We start from the raw sequence: 17,188 nt of genomic DNA, 5'->3' as shown, positions 1-17,188 counted from the left end.
TGGCTTTTATTAAGCTCTGCTTTTCAACTGACAGACCGAATGTTCCTCAGGGCTAGGGATTGGCGGGTCCTGTCTTAAGTCATAACAAGATAAATCGAGCACACACGGGAGTTTATCGATTGCTGTAGTGCCAAACCTTACACCCTCACCGGGTGCATCTCAATCACAGCAAGCATGGGATGCGTCTCAGTCGCAGGCTCAACAGCAAGCAGCGCGGACATCGCGTGCTGGGTCTCGATCGCGGGTAATACCGCCGTTTCTCTGTTTGCTCCTGTCGGAGCTCGTTTTTTTTTCTTGTTGGATGCTTCATCCTCTTCGAGAAGCTTAACGGTCAGAATTCTACCTCCTGAACTCTTTCGCTTCCTTTTACTTGACTTTGGTAGCGATGCAGGCAGGATCAGAAACTCCTGTCGCACGTCTGATACTTGAAGTTAATTAGCTTTACGCTGCATCGGAGGTTTCTTGTGGTAAGCGGGGCGACGGGCCACCTCGCGAGGGATACCTTTACGTGCTGCAGTCACGTTCTTCTTGAGGATACTATGCGTTATGTCGCATTTATCACTGGTTGTCTTCGCATGGCCCCAGCTAGCACCGCTTGGACGGTCTCGTCCAACTTTGCATCTGTGTAGTTCCCGCCAAGTTGTCCCATTGCTCTTGCCGGCGGGGAATGTGGATTTCCAGTCAGGAACTGGCGGGAATGGGTTGCTCTGGGGGGGATATTAAGTGCATCAGGTTTTCTTACAAAAACGTCCGATATCGTTTTTGACAATCAAATCACGATTCGAAAAGATGCATTGTCAGCACTGGTTAAAAATAAAGCGGCTACTCAACTGGCAAAACTACTAAATTGGCAATTTACCTTATCATACTGTAGCTGCAGATCGCTGTGACGAGAACTGAGGAGCTTGCCGAGCTTCAATTATTTAATGAGTCAATACGCACACAGCGCAGCAACCAATGGTATCCTATAGAAGCAACAGTGTGAACAACTTCAAGCATCCTCAAAATCAAATTGACCACTTTCTCCCCAATGAATCATTAGCAGCTACACCGTGCCACTAGCGCACCCTCCACACATGAGCGCAAAAGAAAGACTAAGGAGTTTCAAGGCGCGATAACATCTTGCAGATCCAGAATGCTGGGGACGATTTGCCTGGAGTTAGGTTTACGTGTCGGACGCAGGAAGTACATGAGTTCAAAACTGGCTTCTTAAAGTTGCTCGTCAAAACCTGGCAATGAAAACAGCAGCTAAAAGCCACGGGGTCTCTGCATCACAGCTCCTCGAAGAAATGTTGCCACCAAAAACAAAATGCACCAGAGCGGGGAGACCACTGCACACTGATGAAGAAGCTTGTAGCAGCTGCCGCAGCGCTCGACAAAGCAAATAAGCGATTTCCAAACGTTCCCTGCTGCTGCAATGATAAATGAGGAGCTGACTCGATGCCAAAAATAATTCGCAGCGAGAAGAGGATTAAAAGAAAAGTGTAAATAGTAGCTATCCATTGATACTGATGATTCACCATGGCGATATTAGCGAACTTATTAAATGAAAGCAAATTGCACGGCATAGATGCCCCGTATTAATTAAAAAACCGGTGCAACATTGAATTGTGTTCATTAGAATAAATTTTGTACCATTCAAGTAATATCAGATAAAGACCCGGTGTAAATTTAATTCCGGTCTACAAATTAATAAAAGACCTCTAAGGCACAATAGGTCCACTGTGGACCGGATCTTCATACAAGACGGGGAGGGGGGGGGGGCACGGGTCTTCCCCAAATTTTTCAGCTTTTTTTTTAATAGATTCAATCACAGACTTGCCCTGCGCCTTGTCAGTGCTAAACCTTTAAGTAGCTGCTTGGATAGTGATCCCGACTACAGGCTCGTGACTATGGCTAAACGACTGGTAGCTACGCCAATAACTACATTCTTCACGAAGAAACCCCGTCCTTCTGGCTCTCCTAACAAGCCGCTAGATCCTCCTCTAGCTACACTCGCCGATCGAGCCAAAACCGATGGCTTGGTCTGGTGCACAAGTAATGATGTTGCTGAAATTACCGAGGATTGCAGTGTTGCCGACTTCATTAGAGCGGATCCAGCGGATCGCCCTCCCAATCTGTTTCATATTCGGCAGTTGCGTGAGAGTCCCGAGCTTTTCAGAAGAATTCTTTGAGCTTACGCTGAACAAGGGCCATACCAACCTCGATTAGACGCATATAAATCGCGTGTCTTTGGAAATCGGTCTCGTGCGTTCCAGTCGGGATGGTTTCAGCGTTACCCTTGGTTAGAGTATTCCCTAAAGATTGATGCGGCTTTTCGCTTTTGCTGCTATCTCAGCAGAGAGATCATGGTGGTAGAGGATGAAATGTCAGATTTTACGCAGCCAAGCGTGGGTTACAGCAGCTGGAAAATAGCAATGATGAGCAGTGGTTTTTTGAAGCATATTGGAGATGCGTGTTCGAAGCATAAAATAGCAGAAGCCGCTCTTGACAGCCTCATTTCTACGGATCATGATATCAATTTGGCGCTCCTGCAACAAAGTCACAACGAACGACTTCAGAATAGAGCAAGACTGAGGACGATCTTGGATATCGGCCTGTTTTTAGCTCGACAGGGATTACCATTCCGCGGTGGTGACGAAAAGGTAATTTTTTTTGAATTTGTCCTACTTAGTTATTGTTTAATACAGTAATAGCGGATTTTCTTTGTCTGACTTTACTTTACGATAGAACGGTTCTTCAAATCGTGGCAATTTTCAGGAGCTGATACGCTTTATAGCTGAGCACGTACCGAACTTTTGTTACAGATGGCTAATGCAGGCTACAATGCTAAGTACACGTCGCCTTCTGTTCAACGCCAACTACTCCATTGTGCCGCTACAGCAATTCGACAGCACATTGTGCTGAAAAAGCTAGGAGATGGATACTTTTCGCTGTTAATTGACGAAGCCAGTTGTGAGGCAAAGTCTGAACAAATGGCAGTTGCTCTTAGGTTTGTGAGCAAAAACGACTGTAAATGTGTTGGAGCGATTCATGGGAGCCGTGCATGTGGCCGATACCGGTGCAATTACACTTTATAATTCACTGGTAGCCAAGTTGACGCTGTGGGACTTAGGTTTATCGCGGTGCCGTGGTCATGGATACGATGGGGCTGCTAACATGGCCGGATATTATAACGGTCTACAACAGAGAGTCCGAAATGAGTGTCCCTTTGCACATTTTGTTCACTGTTTCACCCATTGCCTGAATTTGGTATCGGTTGCGATGGCAAAAAAGACGTTATCAGTTGCTGAGTACCTGGATACTGTTAACAGCGTGCACACAATTTGCAATGCCTCCTGTAAACGTAAAACACATTTGCGAAGAGCAGCCGAAGACGAGAAAGAACAGCTAATTAGGGATGGATATCTAGAAACAGGGAAGGGTCTCAACCAGACGATAACGACAGAACCCCTCAGCAATACTAGGAGGAACTGTCGAGTACGAGCCCAACTTCGTATTGAGTGGATTTGGTTCCCGATATGTAATGCTCTCGGTGATTTTGCTGATAACGGCGTTAAATTTGTATAAAAGAGCTGAAGCTGTTGGCATTGGACAGATTATGGAGTTTTTCATTCATTTTTCACAAATAGGTATTTATTGCTGTATTGGTGAAAGCCAATATTTTATCACAGGAAAGACATGAACATTGCGTCTGCTGCCAGACTAGTGGAGCAAATTACTATTGAGTTTATTGAAATGCGTGATAACGCTCTTCATGACGACGATCCAGCCACCTTTAATGCGATTTGGGAAAGAGCAGAGCAATTTTGTGAAGCTTTAGTCTCCGAAGGTGAAGAATCTCTAGTACCTGATAAACAGGCACAGTGGGTGAGGCGGGGCGGGTGATACCGTGGCAAAAGGACGTCCTGGTGTACCTGGAGCTGACGTACCCATTTCATTAAACGCTACTCAAGAAAGCCATTATCACAATATTGTCTATGAAGCTATTCTAACCAATATTATTCAAGAGCTGCAGTCACGTTTCGGTAAAAGTATGATTCAGCTGATGGAATTGTGTGCAAGCCCTCAATACTCTTTCAAGCGTTGGAAGGAAGATGACATTACTCGAATTGCTAAAGAGTACTAATATGATGAATTTTCACGACCAATTGGAAATTTTGGGGTCCGAGGTCAAGCGATTCGGACAACTCGAAAAAAAAAGGTAGCCGTTTGACTTGCTTGAGTACGACTGAAGATCCAAGCGTCGCAATGGCTGAGTTCGACATGCATGCAATCTTCCAAACACTTTACAGACTCATATGTCTTTTTCAGTGATGAAAAGAGTTAAAACACGTCTAAGAACTACACTTGCTCACGATATGCTGTCGGATTTGCTTTCTCTCGCCATCGAGCAAGACCTCATATATTTCATTGACAAAGAAGGAATTATTGACGCGTTTAGTAGGATAACAGAGCGAAGGAATGCATTGTGATAATTGAAGCCAAAATTTTCGTTTTTCTGTTCGGCCCCCCAGAATTTAGTGCTGATTTCGTCCCTGGGTCCACAATGTCAAAATCGCGACGACGACACACAATGCTTCCCCCCCTGTGGAAGAAGAAAGAAGTGCGCTAAACTGGATCAATACTGCAGGGGAAAGGATACACTTTGTATTACCAAGAACAATGTTTAAAAGCCTTTACTCATATATTAATAATAGCCCTTCGTTTATTAAAAAAATAATCTTCTAAAATATAGAAGCCGGGCTATTATATATTACCCAGGCTACTATTCCTTTGCACCTACTATTCTCTATTACTATTCCTTAGTACTTTCTATTCTTTTTTGCTAGCAAACCTATTCATGGTAAAATCGGTTAGCTTCATGCGATATTATTACGGTCAATCCTATTTTGCTGCCACAGACCAGATGATCTTTTGCTTTTGAGGTTTTAACGAACCTGATCAGCGGGATGTACCGTATAATTATTATGCACCACTGCAATGAGCTAGGTAGGGGGAGTGGGGCTGCTCCGACAAGCTGTGTTCTGCCAAGGCGAAACTCCTATAGCTTGCTGCGGTTGAAGGGCATGATAAAAACGATCTTTACATGGCGTAAGCTTGCACATTGTCAAATCGAGAGCTGCTATTTTGTGCTGGTGCTCCTAGCATTCACCAGCATGCATTGGTTATTAAGCAATTGAAGTCACATGGAGGTGATGGTTATTAACCATTGGTTAATAAAAATGGCCAACTTATTCGAAATATGCAAGTTGGCCCACTGACTTTGGGTTCATTAAGCCTGAGGTTGAAGTCGTGTCTTTTTTATACTTCAAAACCTGACTTCAAAAAACGGCAACAGGATAGGGGCGAAAATGACTGGCCGTGATGAAGCCAGATGTGTAGGCTTCGAAAAGACCGCCAGTGACGCACCAAGCTGAGCCGGCCAAGGGCATATATATACAGGATCAATTAGACACCCACGGCTGCAAAATCTACAGCTTCTACAGTACCTGCTCTAAAAGCAGCAACATTCTTCGGACCGTCGATCTGCCTACAAAATTCAAGTTAAAGAAAATTTCGGCGGGAAAATATCTAAAAACAGATAAAACCTCGGAGAAGAAAAATGAAAAACCTCTTGACTTAACTAAAACGCGGGGGGGTGCGGCTCTTGGAAAACGCGAATCGGTGCCCCACACTAAAAAGAGACTCGGCGGAAGAAACGAACGGCGTGTACCCGCGCTTTGGTCTCCTATACTTGCTGGTTAATTGCCTGCCGAGATGCTGACGGAGAGCGCGTCGTTGTCGGCGCCACTGGACAGCGGGGAGCGCCGCGCTGAAGCTCGCCACCGCCGCCGCGAGGCTGCTGCACCGTACTCCAAGCGGACAAAAGCCGCGGAAGACGAAGACGACGTCGAGTTCTTTGCTCGCGAAACAGACCACAACCGACGCGGAAGCGGCTTCCTGGCTCGTCTGGCCAGCTACATCCCCATTGTGAACAAGCTAGTGACGGAGAAGGGCGACGAGGAGGAAGCGGAGCTTCAGCCAGCCGTCGACACGTCCGTTGATAGTATCGACATCCAGACGACACAGGAAGACGTAGACGAGGAAGACGAGGCGCAGGAAGAGACTGAGAAGGAACAGGAGACCCCGGAAGAGACTCAAAAAGAGACACCAGCGACACCCGAGCCATTGTTAGAGAAGTCGAAGGAGCCGACTTCAAAATCTGGAGAGTGCACGATATCCGCTCTTGGGGCAAAATAGCCTTAGAAAATAAAATAAATACAAAAACTTACCGAGATAGGTGGTCAAAGTTGGTTTTATCTCCAGCAGCCCATCCAGCAGATTGCGAGCGGCAAGAAGGTTAAGCTCGCCCTCCCGTGACAGCAGCGTCGACAGCGGAGAACGTAGCCCCGCTATGATGCGTCAGCAGCGGAAACGTGGAGACAAGCGTGTGTTCCTTCCTGGCCCTTCACAGCAATCGAAGATGCTGCGCATCTCCAACTCACTGCGTCGACGCAAATCGACGTCTCCATCGCCCCACGACTCGGCTTTGGCTGTGATTAAACAGAAAAAAACCATCACAATGGAGGAGTTTGAGCGACTGCAGAAGCAACTGCACGACATGGTGGAGACCACGCCGCATACTCAACTGGCAATGGCTCAAGCAGCTCTGGCCAATGGACTCGAGCGCCCGTTCACACGCGGTTTCCCCGGCCCCACGTCGTTCCCCGGATACGTCCCTGGCTCCATTGCCAACCAGAACCACGGGGCGTTGACCGTACGCGACGAGAGGAAGGAAATCGCGACGAAGAGTGGCGTTCCTTTCGGTAAACGTCCTAGAAATCACGAGAATGGACCCATTCTCCTCTCAGGCTCTGCTCTGCGCGGACAGTTGACACGCGAGGAGCGTCTGATGCGCAAGCCTCGCCCGTCGCGTCTATTGACTGGCGCTCAACGTGATGCTGCTGCGCGTAACGCCTACTCTGCGGCGGTGGCGGAGAAGATTTTGTCGACGCTGAATAAAGTGCAGACTCCACTAGAGCGGGAGGCGCAGAAACCCACGCCGTCGACATCCATGTCGTGGGCGAAGTATCACCTTTCGATAGCTAATGATGAGAAGAAGAGCCTTGAGAATGGCATGGCGTTTGACAGCGACGACGTGGCACCTCCGACGAGTACAGTGCCTCGCGTGGCGTTCCCGCAGCCCTCGCAGAAACCTGCTACTTTGACTTCTGGCAGTGTTCCGAAGGCTTCGACGACGCCGATGAAGGGCGCGACGAGCTCGTCGAACGATGGGACGGCCTTCTCGCCGCAGGCGGTGTCAATGACTCCTGCCCTTACTCGTGTACCGGAGCAGGCGAAGTTTGAGAAGATTGGTGAGTTCAAGTTCACACTTCCACATCGCGTTGATGGAGTTAACCAGGTGGGCGTGAACGACGAGGACACTCGTGTGAAGTTTGTGTTTTCCCCACCGCCTAAAATGCGAGAGCCACCAGTGAAGGTGTCGAGTCAGAAGACTGCGGCGAACGGAATCGGCGCTGCTCCGTTTGATTTTATGCCGTCGTCGCCGAAGACAAAGACGACTGAGTGGGCGTCGAAGCCACCAAAGACCAAAGAATCCGAGAAGCCCAAGGCTGCGGAGAAGCCCGTCGCACCCAAGGATGAGACTGAAAAGCCCAGCACTGTTGACTCTGCGCCGGCTGCTTCTACCAATGGAGTTGTGAATCCTCTTGCGAGATTTATGCAGCTAAAGCCAGGACAGTGGAAATGCCCTGGATGTAGTGTTCTGAATGAGGCGACCAGTGCCAAATGTCCGTGCTGTGAGACGGCAAACCCTGCTGGTGCGTCTGCACCTAAGGTGACTGCTCCATTAGCTTCTAAGCCTGCTGGATCGATTTCATCAAGCGGCTTTAGTTTTGGTGCTCCTGCGGCGGACGCTAAGATGGATGCGGACAAGCCGACTGCAGGATCCATTACAGCGAGTGGCTTCAGCTTTGGCGCTCCACTTGCAGAATCGAAGAAGGAATTGGAGAAACCGGCTGGATCAATCTCGTCAAGTGGATTTAGTTTCGGTGCCCCAGCAAGTGCTGCTGCCAACAAGGATAGTGAGAAACCCGTCTCAGGAATCACATCTGGCGGATTCAGCTTTACTACCCCAGCTCCTGCTCCTGCATCCGCCTCAGACAAACCAACTGTTAGTTTCGGTGTTCCCGCTGTGTCGGACTCAAAGTCTGATGGTTTTGGTAGTGCTGCCCCGATTTCGTTCGGATTTTCGCCTCCCGCGAAGAAGAATGAAGATACACCGAAGATATGTGCTGTAACTGAGAAGGCTGCTGCTTCATCTTTCTCTCACGGAGCTTCACCGTCAACTTCGGCTCTGGCTGCCTCGACAGCTACAACCAGTGGGTTTACGTTTGGCGCTACCAACGCCAGTACTGCCGATAACTCGAGCAAGTCCACCAAACGTAAAGCTCATGAACTGGGAGAGCTTAAGAAGGATTCAACATCATTGTTTAGCTTTGGTACAACCGCGACGGCGACCACTGAGGCCCCGAAGGCGAGTGCGCCCGCCTTCAGTTTCGGTGCTTCCCCTGAGCCAAAGCATACAAGTCCGAAGGAGGATTCGGATCGCCCTAAGAAGCGTATGGCTCCGTCGTCTATGACCACTGGCTCGAAGCCTGTGGCATCCAATCCGGCTTTTTCTTTCGGAGGGGTATCAAAACCGCCCCAAGTGCCTGCGAAGAATAATACTGGTGTCAATTCTCCCACACCATCGTTCTCGTTCGGTGGATCGAACAGCTCGACGACTACTGACAAGCCGAAGGAGACGGCAGCTCCGTCTTTCAGCTTTTGTGCGGCCTCCACCGATAAGCCAGCAGAGTCGAAGCCGAAGGAGACGACACCGCTGACGACTGGGTTTACATTCGGATCATCTTCGACTACTTCAACCTCGGCCACAAAGCCTAGCGCTGGCTTCGGACAGGCAACAACAGAGTCGAAGGGCCCTGCATTCTCTTTTGGCGCTTCTACGGCGAGCCCAGCTCCTGCTACCTCGACCCCTGCCACGACTGCGCCAACTGCATCAACTGGCTTCACGTTTGGCCAGAGCTCGACGACGTCCGCCACTAGCAATGCACCTGCATTCGGCGCCGCTCCGGCTACGTCGTCTGGCTCATCTTTCGGCTTTGGCGTGTCGACAGCACCCTCCACTGGTACTTCGGATCCCCCCGTGCCGGCAGCTCCTGCGTCGACACCTGCGTTCACTTTCGGTTCGTCTTCTACCCAGTCTGCAGCATCCAGTGGCTTCGGCTCGTCAGGTTCTGCAACGTTTGGCCAGACACCTGCAACCACTTCGGGCTTTGGTTCCACCTCGGCGGCTTTCGGATCAGGCTCTAGTGCATTTGGATCTGGCGCCAGCAGTGGAGGCTTCGGTAGCTCGTCTAGTGCTAGTCCCTCGACTGCGTTTGGCAGCTCTGCATCCACGGCACCAGCTGCACCGGCCTTTTCTTTCGGCGCATCCATCCAGGCTCCGGCTACCAATGCATCTGCCAACCAGCCAGCGTTTTCGTTTGGCGCGACCAGCGTTCCTACCCCCACTGGTTTCGGAGCCGCACCTGCGCCTTCTAGCGGCTTTGGCTCCAGCGCACCAGGAGGCTTCCGATCTTCTAGCCCTGCACCCGCCTTCGGCAACCAATAATGCCCCTGCAGCCCCCGTGTTTGGCAATAGCCTACCGCCTCCGACAAACACATTTGGCGCCCCCGCCTTCGGCGCTCCTCCAGCTAGCGGGTTCGGCGGTGGCCCTCCCAGCTCTGGATTCCGTACGCCTAGCCCAACTCCGGCATTTGGCGCTGCTCCTGGAGCTCCTGCCTTCGGTGCTGCCCCTGCTCCAACGTTCGGTGCCCCCCCTGCTGCTCCCGCTTTTGGAGCCGCTCCTGCTGCTGGAGCCTTCGGCGCTCCTTCTGCTGATGGCGGATTCAACATGGGAGCCGCTCCTCAGCATGTGAAGGGCCGACGCATCCTGAAGGCCAAGACTCGCACTCGGCGAACGTCATAGAAGCAAGAATGAATCAATTTATCATGCAATGTTTTATAATTTAACTGTTTGCAAACGACTGAGGGCAAAGTGAAGCTGCGTCAGACCAAGTGCCGACTGCAGTGCTTATCGATAATTTCACTGCTTTGCTTTTGAAGCTGCCAGGGTTGTTGATGGAGGAAGAGCAGCCTAATTCTGGAGGTGAAGGGTACGATATAAAAAGCACCAGGCACTTTTGCATTCGACCTCGAAGCAACATGGCGGACACGGCGGGGGCTTCCACCGCGGCCGTGAGCATTGGTAACTACAAGGGCGTCATGCTCTGCAATCGGCCGTTCAACGGAGTTTCGAGCAGTTAAGTGGCCAGCACGAACAATTGAAGCTGAAGAGTCTGACCTTGTGAGCTTTTTTGAGCAGCGTTGACAAAGGAGACTCGCTACGGTGCCAAGCCAAACAACAACAATGTGGTCGACAACAGCAAGGCGGCATTTCTCGCAGGCAATCCCGGGGAGCCTCTAGGACTTAACGTACCAATTCACAGCGAGCCCGCGGTGAGTTGGCTGTGTTCATGGGCTAGTTCAGATGAAATGGTCTCTAATATGCAGCTGGTCCTTAGCACGCTATCCGTCGAGACAAAAAGAACACAGCTATGTCGAAGCATAAGAAATGGCTCCACGATCTACAGAAGGAACGCACTCGACTACAAGAAGCTCTAGTAGAGGACGAAGAAGCTGCTCAAAGGCGACGAGAGCGATTCTCGCAGAGAGAAGCCAAGATGCGTGAAGCTGTGCGCAGTACAAGTAACAACAATGACGAGGAGGATCCAAACCCTGACGCCGGTCCTGCGGAGAAGAAGAAAAACTTGAATCGTCCCATGTGGGCACTAACGAAAGCAACTGCCGACGAGAAGCTTGATTGCTTGGAGGACGCTGAAGCTAATGATCTCATTGAGTTTGCGAACAACCTCAACATTGATCAGTTTATGGACGACGTGGAGATTAAGGCACGCGTCGCACAAGTCGAGCAGCAGCTAGCTCAAGTGCAGTCTATTGTGGACTATGAAGAGGCTGAAGAAAAGCGCTGCGAACGCGAACAGCAGCGACTTGAAGAGCTTGCCGACGGTGGCGGTGCTCTCAACGGGAACGACCTGTCTCGACTCGGATGGGATCGTGCAGACGCTAAAGACGGCGACGACGATGCCATGAGTGTGGCAAGTAGCGTGCTGTCTGAGTGCAAGTCGATTCGGTCAGTGCACTCGGTTCGGTCAGTTGCAGCGATCACGAAACGTGTTGAGGCCAAGCTTGGGGGCTCCACTCCGTCCGAAGCGGGCAGTACTTCACCTGCACCACGCATTGTGACAATCGACGAAGAGGAAGGTGTTCGGATGCAGATCAAGTGTCTTCCGAGTAATTTACCCTATATCCATAGGAACCCTGCTATTTAGTTAGATTGAGATAACTGGCCAGGCTCTTCAAAGGGCCGCTTCATTTTTTTTTCTTTGTTTTTTTTTAGGAGGGAGGCGGGTCCTAGATAATATCTTGCAACTTTTAACATGAGCCGACGCAGCATGGCTTCACAAATGGAAGAGGCCAAGAAACACGGCACGCTTCACCTCATTCAATTTCAACTCACACGAGTACCGTCTGAGCTCTTCTCAAAAACTCGGTCTGGGCCATCCTCATCCACTTCATTCAGAGAACTTACCACAACATTAGTACGACTCGATCTCAGCTTCAATCAACTGGAGGGGTCACACGCCATTCCTGACACGATTGGATCGCTAGTTGCTCTGCGCGAGCTGTACGTGAACAACAACCCACGTCTGAAGCGGCTACCTAGCTCAGTCGTCCATTGCACTAAACTGCAAGTGGTCGATACAAGTTCGTCAGCACTCGATTCACTGCCGCAACAACTTGGTCGTCTGCAAAATCTTCGCGTCATCAATATCGATGACACCCCTTTGCAGTGTCGCTGGGAGATTAAGGGCCATCTCCTGAAGAAAAACGAGAACGACGGACCTCTGATCTTCTCTTTCTCTTGCTACACCATCCCCTTCCAACCAGCTACCACCACATCAACCGGTAGTCCCGCCAAAACACCCCCATCATCATGCCAGCAAATATTGCGGAAGCTGCGCCGTAAGGACGAGCGCGAGCAACTAAAACGCGAGTTGTTCGATCTCCTTCACGACAAAATATATCGCCTCATGCGTCACAATGACAGTGCAGCGGCAAGCATGATACTCCACATCGCGTTACGCCGAGTACTCAAGTTGTTCCCACAGGCCGCCGATGTCCGCTCCTTGGTTCGCAACGCCGAGCGTCTATTTCCGCAGGTCTTCTCCATGGAAAGTTTCGAGAAACTGGATGCCACACGCCTACGTCGCGAGTTTGATGTATTGCGAACTGCCACCGAACGCAAGAAGCGTGCTGCTGACCTCGAACTCAAGATCCGCAACTTGTATTTTGACCGGATCGACCCAACGACGGTGGAAAGAATGGTGCACCAGATCTACGATCACTTGCCACAGCTGTCCGACATTAAGTTTCTCATCAAGCACGCGCCAAGACTGTTCCCGAAAGAGGCACGCAGCGTGAACGGTGAGCAGATTAAACGGGATCTTGTATCCTTGCAGCAACAGTTTGCGCACGAGCGTGCTGCCGCAGTCGACAAACTCCTGGCCGCCGTGAAAACTCTGTACAGTGATACCGAGCCAGATCATGTACGGACTCTCGTGGATAGCGTCGCCGCACTCTTCAAGGTACATGAATTGAACACTTGACGGCGTTGGTGCCACTTGTTCTCCTGCTCAGTTTCTTTGTATGTTACAGAACACTACAGAGCTGCTGAATCTCGCCGCCGATGCGTCAGTGTTTTTCCCTGCAGACTTTCTGAACGCCCAGCCAGCCGAAGTTCGCTCCAGTTTCTTGCGTATGAAAGCCGAGATCATGGGAGATAGCGGATCGCCAAAAAACATCGTACGCTAGCAGTCGCCCATTGGCGCTACGATGCAACAGGACCGCCTACTAACCGTTGTTAATTCTCATTTCGACTTGGCATTCAATCAGAGGACTGACCTCCCCCTGCTTTCTCATCTTCCTTCTTCATGCCTTCATCGTCGTCTTCGCTCCCATCACCTTCCTCTTCACTGTTTTCAGCATCAGCTTTGTCTTTATCAACGTGTACCTGGGCGTTTGTGAAAAGCGACCGACGCCTCTTACCGTTGCTAGACTGAGTTACTTGCAGATGCGCCGTCAGACTCTCCTCTATCTGATGCAGCTTGAACGCGCGCACTTCTGTGCCACTGACATTGATGTGGGCTTGTGCTTGTGCGCAGTCTTCTGCGGTGGAAAACATCAGCAAGACACTCCAGTCCTTCAGTCTACCAGGTGTGTGTGCTTCCTGACTGTCTTTCCGCCCACTGCGGCAACCAGGCACAGGGGTCGCAGAGCGCACGGACACTCGCAACACACGATCGTCTCGTGGGTCCATCGTACAATACGTGCGGTGTATCGGTGCAAACACCTTTACAATGCCTTCTCCTTCACCGTGGTTTTTTGGACTGCCGTCATCGCTTTGATCAGGGATCCTTTCCACGAGCACAAAAGCTTCCGGATTCATCACCATCAGCAGTCTCGTGGGCATTAACGAAAAGCGTTGCTCGCGAAATGTACACCTTAACGAGACCATGCCGTCCAGTGGAGCTGTGCAAGTGCCTTTGCCGCCTGCAGCACTTGCCAGCACACTGGTACGTGGATGGCGGTTGGCAACAAGCTGCTCCAATCCGTCACTCACGAAACTGTAATCCAAAAGCTCGCGCAGTTTCCGCAAACTTAGAAACACTCGCATAGCTTTTCGACAAACTTCGATTTCATTCGAAGGACGACGCAAGGCCAACGTGTCCCGCGAACCAGCCCACGCCGGAGCATGTAAGGACTCTGCCCTTTCAAGTGGAATAAGACACTCGAAGGGAGAAGATGAATCCAACTGCAACTCCATGGGGAACGGCTTACGCTGAAATTGCGCCACTTCCTTTTCCAATACGTAAATGAACAAATCCACTTCAGCCATAGCGCCACGCATACTCTCCATGACGAGGTGTGCACTGCTCGAGTGAATCTTCTTTAATGCAGCAGACTGAGGCCGAGTGAGACAGCGATGAGACTGTACACGCGTGTCGACCAGGATATCCATCAGCAATCGTACACATAGCTGCACACTAAGCAAGCGCGAGCTTTGGTTCCGCGCAAGAACCTCCAAAACCAACTCAACTAGCCAGTACGGGTATGCACCTATGCGGCATGAACCGTTCATTCGTCCAGTTTTACTCGGCATTTCATCGGTAGCGACACTCATTTCTGTTGTGTCTTCGTCCTTTCCTTGTGAGCTAGAAGAATCGCATGAAGACGATAGAGATTCAGTAGCTGGTAAAGCAGAGTTACCCAACATAGTACTATCTCCACTCTCATCGTGCCTACTACTACAGAGAGTAGGCTTCCCAGTACGAAATCTGAAGGGTACTAGATCCAGCTCCCGTAAAAGGGAATGATCCACAGCCTTGTTGTTGACAATAGCAAGTAGAAGAATAACCACTGTCGACGAGAGCCGCTCATCGCTGGAGCAAAGCAATGACAGTAATGACTGACGATAACAGTTTGTCTTGTGCGTCACAAACGCCTTCACCTCTTCCACGGGCCACTCGCCCATGGCAAAGCGTGTTTGAACGTAACACAACGATGATTCACACGTGGTAGCTGAGTGCGGACGAAACACATGCATCGGAGGCGCCTCCTTGTCCCATCGCAGAGAAGGTTGTGGAGACAGCGGTCGTGAAGAGTTTTCTGTTGTAGCTGTGCTCCCTTCGTCATCCTCGTTACTATCCACAGTTTCCAAGTAGTGCAAGCTGCTCAGCCGCCGCCTCGACCCAGCTCCTAGTGCGACTGTCGAATACTCGCAAGTCTCCGTCGCATCCGAGCTCAACAACATAAATACAACCGCGTTCACGAGAGGTGTGTGCTCCAGAATACCCAAAAGTCTAGTGAGTAAATACAACGCAAGCTGCGTCGATACTCGTTGTGGCGGGGGCCCGCAGTCAGGCAGTACACTCGACGCCAACAACCACTTAATATGCCTCGAAAACAACAAGTCTCCGATTTTATAGCAGAGCTCAGGCACGTTCACATCCAGCAGGTCTTGTATATAAAAGCAGTGGTCAATATAGGCTTCTACCGCTTCTTCCAATTTCTCCGTTGTCGCAGTCCGCTCCGCTACGTCCTCCGCAGACGGCCAAGTATTCAGTAAGCCCTGTAGCTTCAGGGTCAAGTCGTTGGCGACCTCCACGATGTCTCGAAAGTAATTTAGATCATCATATTGCAGCACGAATCTCCGCACTCTTGCGTCCGAGACTCGGAGTACATTGAGTGTCAACGTCTTGACCGCAACTTTGACCATCGTCTCATTGCACCGTCCGAACTGCAGCGCACGCGCGTATAGTGGGAAGCGAAACTCTTCCCCTTCAGGCTGTGTGTCCAGAAAGAACTGCACCGTTTCCTCGTTGAGCCTCAGCGACAAGGCCTTAAGCAGCGTCACGTACCAGTCTCGCACGTCGTCGTCTCCATCCACTGTAAAAGCACACTCCAGAAGTCGATTCACGTAGTTATTACTTAAGATGTAATACAGCGATGTGCGTGTTGTGATATTCTGCACCAGGATGCTCATTGTCTGCAGTAGTTGAACCTGTACGGGTACAGACGGCTGGCTGGCGCCCAGTTCTACCAGTAAAGCTAGCATATTTGTCTCTCCAAAGTAGTCAAAGAAGGTGCCAGCGTCGTCTGGAGCCTCGTCCAAAGCGACCTGATCCTCCAGCTCAACAGATACGCGATGTTGGTCCGAGTAGATGAGGAACTCGGACAGGACGCGCAATAGTTCCACGATCTCAGCGTCGGGAAGCGAGGCGAAGCGCGTGAGCTGTGCGTGCAGCGCCCGCATGTTGCTCAACGTGAAGTCGAGGCGGCCTCCTGACAGGAATGACCCCAGGAAGCCGCCGCGTCCACCCGTGCCGCTGCTGCTGAGCGGCGCGGGGCTGCTGGTGTTGCTACCCATGGTGAAAGAGAAAAATACGCGACGAAAAAAAACGACTTTTTGAAAAACAGGCTCAATCATTTTTTTTTTTAAAATATTGCGTGATACGGTAGGTATCAAAAACGGAAAATGTACAGCCCGTGTTTTTATCACCATGTTTAAAACTGTTATGTATCCATGTGTGACCATGTTTGTCATTTAAAAAAATCCCCTCGGTAAATTACGAATCGCACAGCCACTCATTCTGCCACGTGACGCACCTCCCACCGCCGCTAACGAAGCTCCGTTGCCCCTGCCAGCCTGCCCAGCCTGCTGAACTTCAGGTAGTGTCTCCCCGCAGACGCATGTACTTATCGCGTCTCGTGATCAACGATGTCTAACGCTGCTTGCCGTTGTTATTGCTATTATTGCTGTATGTGCACCAGACCCGCATTTTCTCAGAAGCCCCGGGGCTTCAAACCTCAGCCACTCTCCCAGAACACGCCCCCCCCACTCTCTCAGAACACGCCCCCCTCCTCCCGTGCTATACTGGTACGTCGTGTGTCATGCGTGTACGTCGAATGCTATGGAAGCTAACTATTATTGCGTGGATCTAACAGTAACACGTGTGAGGTTACGGAACAAGACACGCGCCGCAAGCACGTGGACAACGAGGGCCGTTTGTGCTGCATACACTGAAGCGATCACGTACGTGTACATGCATTGAAGAAAACATGGACTCCATGTTTCCCATGTTTATCCCATGACCTTACAATGTTTGCTGTGAATATGCTTGGTGTCTGCTAGAACAATGGTCCGTACGAGCAAGACTGCAAGTATACTTCGAGCCATGGCAGTTTCCTGCAGCAGCAGCAGCAGCGACGACGCCGAGGCGGACTCTGGTTCGTCCGTGCAGAGTGACGTGGGCGTAAGTTCAAGTGTTATCAATGACGGCATACAAGCAGCTCAAGCCACGGACGCGCTTGACGAATACACCGTTGCTGATCTGATAACAGCACGTCACGGTGATGCTACGCAATCTGAAGAATCACTGCCTTCATCAGATGATGTGGAAGGCGCGGCTGATGACACACTTAATGAAGAAGAGAGTG

General features: G+C 50.6%; 6 protein-coding genes across 6 annotated transcripts; 4 read left to right on the top strand and 2 right to left on the bottom strand.

The window, feature by feature from the left end:
- Positions 1-137: 137 nt before the first annotated feature.
- Positions 138-1,523, bottom strand: PITG_01593 (uncharacterized protein; the record flags this gene model as incomplete). Its single annotated transcript, XM_002908184.1, has 4 exons — positions 138-418; positions 446-707; positions 860-913; positions 1,521-1,523. 4 exons carry the CDS (start codon positions 1,521-1,523, stop codon positions 138-140), a joined length of 600 nt encoding a protein of 199 aa, XP_002908230.1.
- Positions 1,524-5,689: 4,166 nt separating this feature from the next.
- Positions 5,690-6,243, top strand: PITG_01592 (uncharacterized protein; the record flags this gene model as incomplete). The annotated part of the gene is made up of 1 exon (XM_002908183.1): positions 5,690-6,243. One exon carries the CDS (start codon positions 5,761-5,763, stop codon positions 6,241-6,243), a length of 483 nt encoding a protein of 160 aa, XP_002908229.1.
- A 157-nt stretch (positions 6,244-6,400) lies between these two features.
- Positions 6,401-10,037, top strand: PITG_01591 (uncharacterized protein; the record flags this gene model as incomplete). Its single annotated transcript, XM_002908182.1, has 3 exons — positions 6,401-8,834; positions 9,024-9,581; positions 9,625-10,037. The coding sequence occupies 3 exons, from the start codon at positions 6,401-6,403 to the stop codon at positions 10,035-10,037; spliced, it is 3,405 nt and encodes a 1,134-aa protein (XP_002908228.1).
- Positions 10,038-10,273: 236 nt separating this feature from the next.
- PITG_01590 (uncharacterized protein) lies at positions 10,274-11,460 on the top strand (the record flags this gene model as incomplete). Its single annotated transcript, XM_002908181.1, has 3 exons — positions 10,274-10,370; positions 10,431-10,567; positions 10,633-11,460. 3 exons carry the CDS (start codon positions 10,274-10,276, stop codon positions 11,458-11,460), a joined length of 1,062 nt encoding a protein of 353 aa, XP_002908227.1.
- Positions 11,461-11,568: 108 nt separating this feature from the next.
- On the top strand, positions 11,569-12,953 carry PITG_01589 (uncharacterized protein; the record flags this gene model as incomplete). Its single annotated transcript, XM_002908180.1, has 3 exons — positions 11,569-12,777; positions 12,848-12,886; positions 12,930-12,953. The coding sequence occupies 3 exons, from the start codon at positions 11,569-11,571 to the stop codon at positions 12,951-12,953; spliced, it is 1,272 nt and encodes a 423-aa protein (XP_002908226.1).
- Positions 12,954-13,076: 123 nt separating this feature from the next.
- Positions 13,077-16,118, bottom strand: PITG_01588 (uncharacterized protein; the record flags this gene model as incomplete). Its single annotated transcript, XM_002908179.1, has 1 exon — positions 13,077-16,118. One exon carries the CDS (start codon positions 16,116-16,118, stop codon positions 13,077-13,079), a length of 3,042 nt encoding a protein of 1,013 aa, XP_002908225.1.
- Between the last annotated feature and the right edge of the window lie 1,070 nt (positions 16,119-17,188).

Source organism: Phytophthora infestans, genomic scaffold (genome assembly GCF_000142945.1).
Source record: "Phytophthora infestans T30-4 supercont1.2 genomic scaffold, whole genome shotgun sequence".
In the NCBI taxonomy this organism is placed as follows: domain Eukaryota; phylum Oomycota; class Peronosporomycetes; order Peronosporales; family Peronosporaceae; genus Phytophthora; species Phytophthora infestans.
The sequence above is the reverse complement of the archived record's forward strand: the minus strand, read 5'-3'. Positions and strand labels throughout refer to the sequence as shown.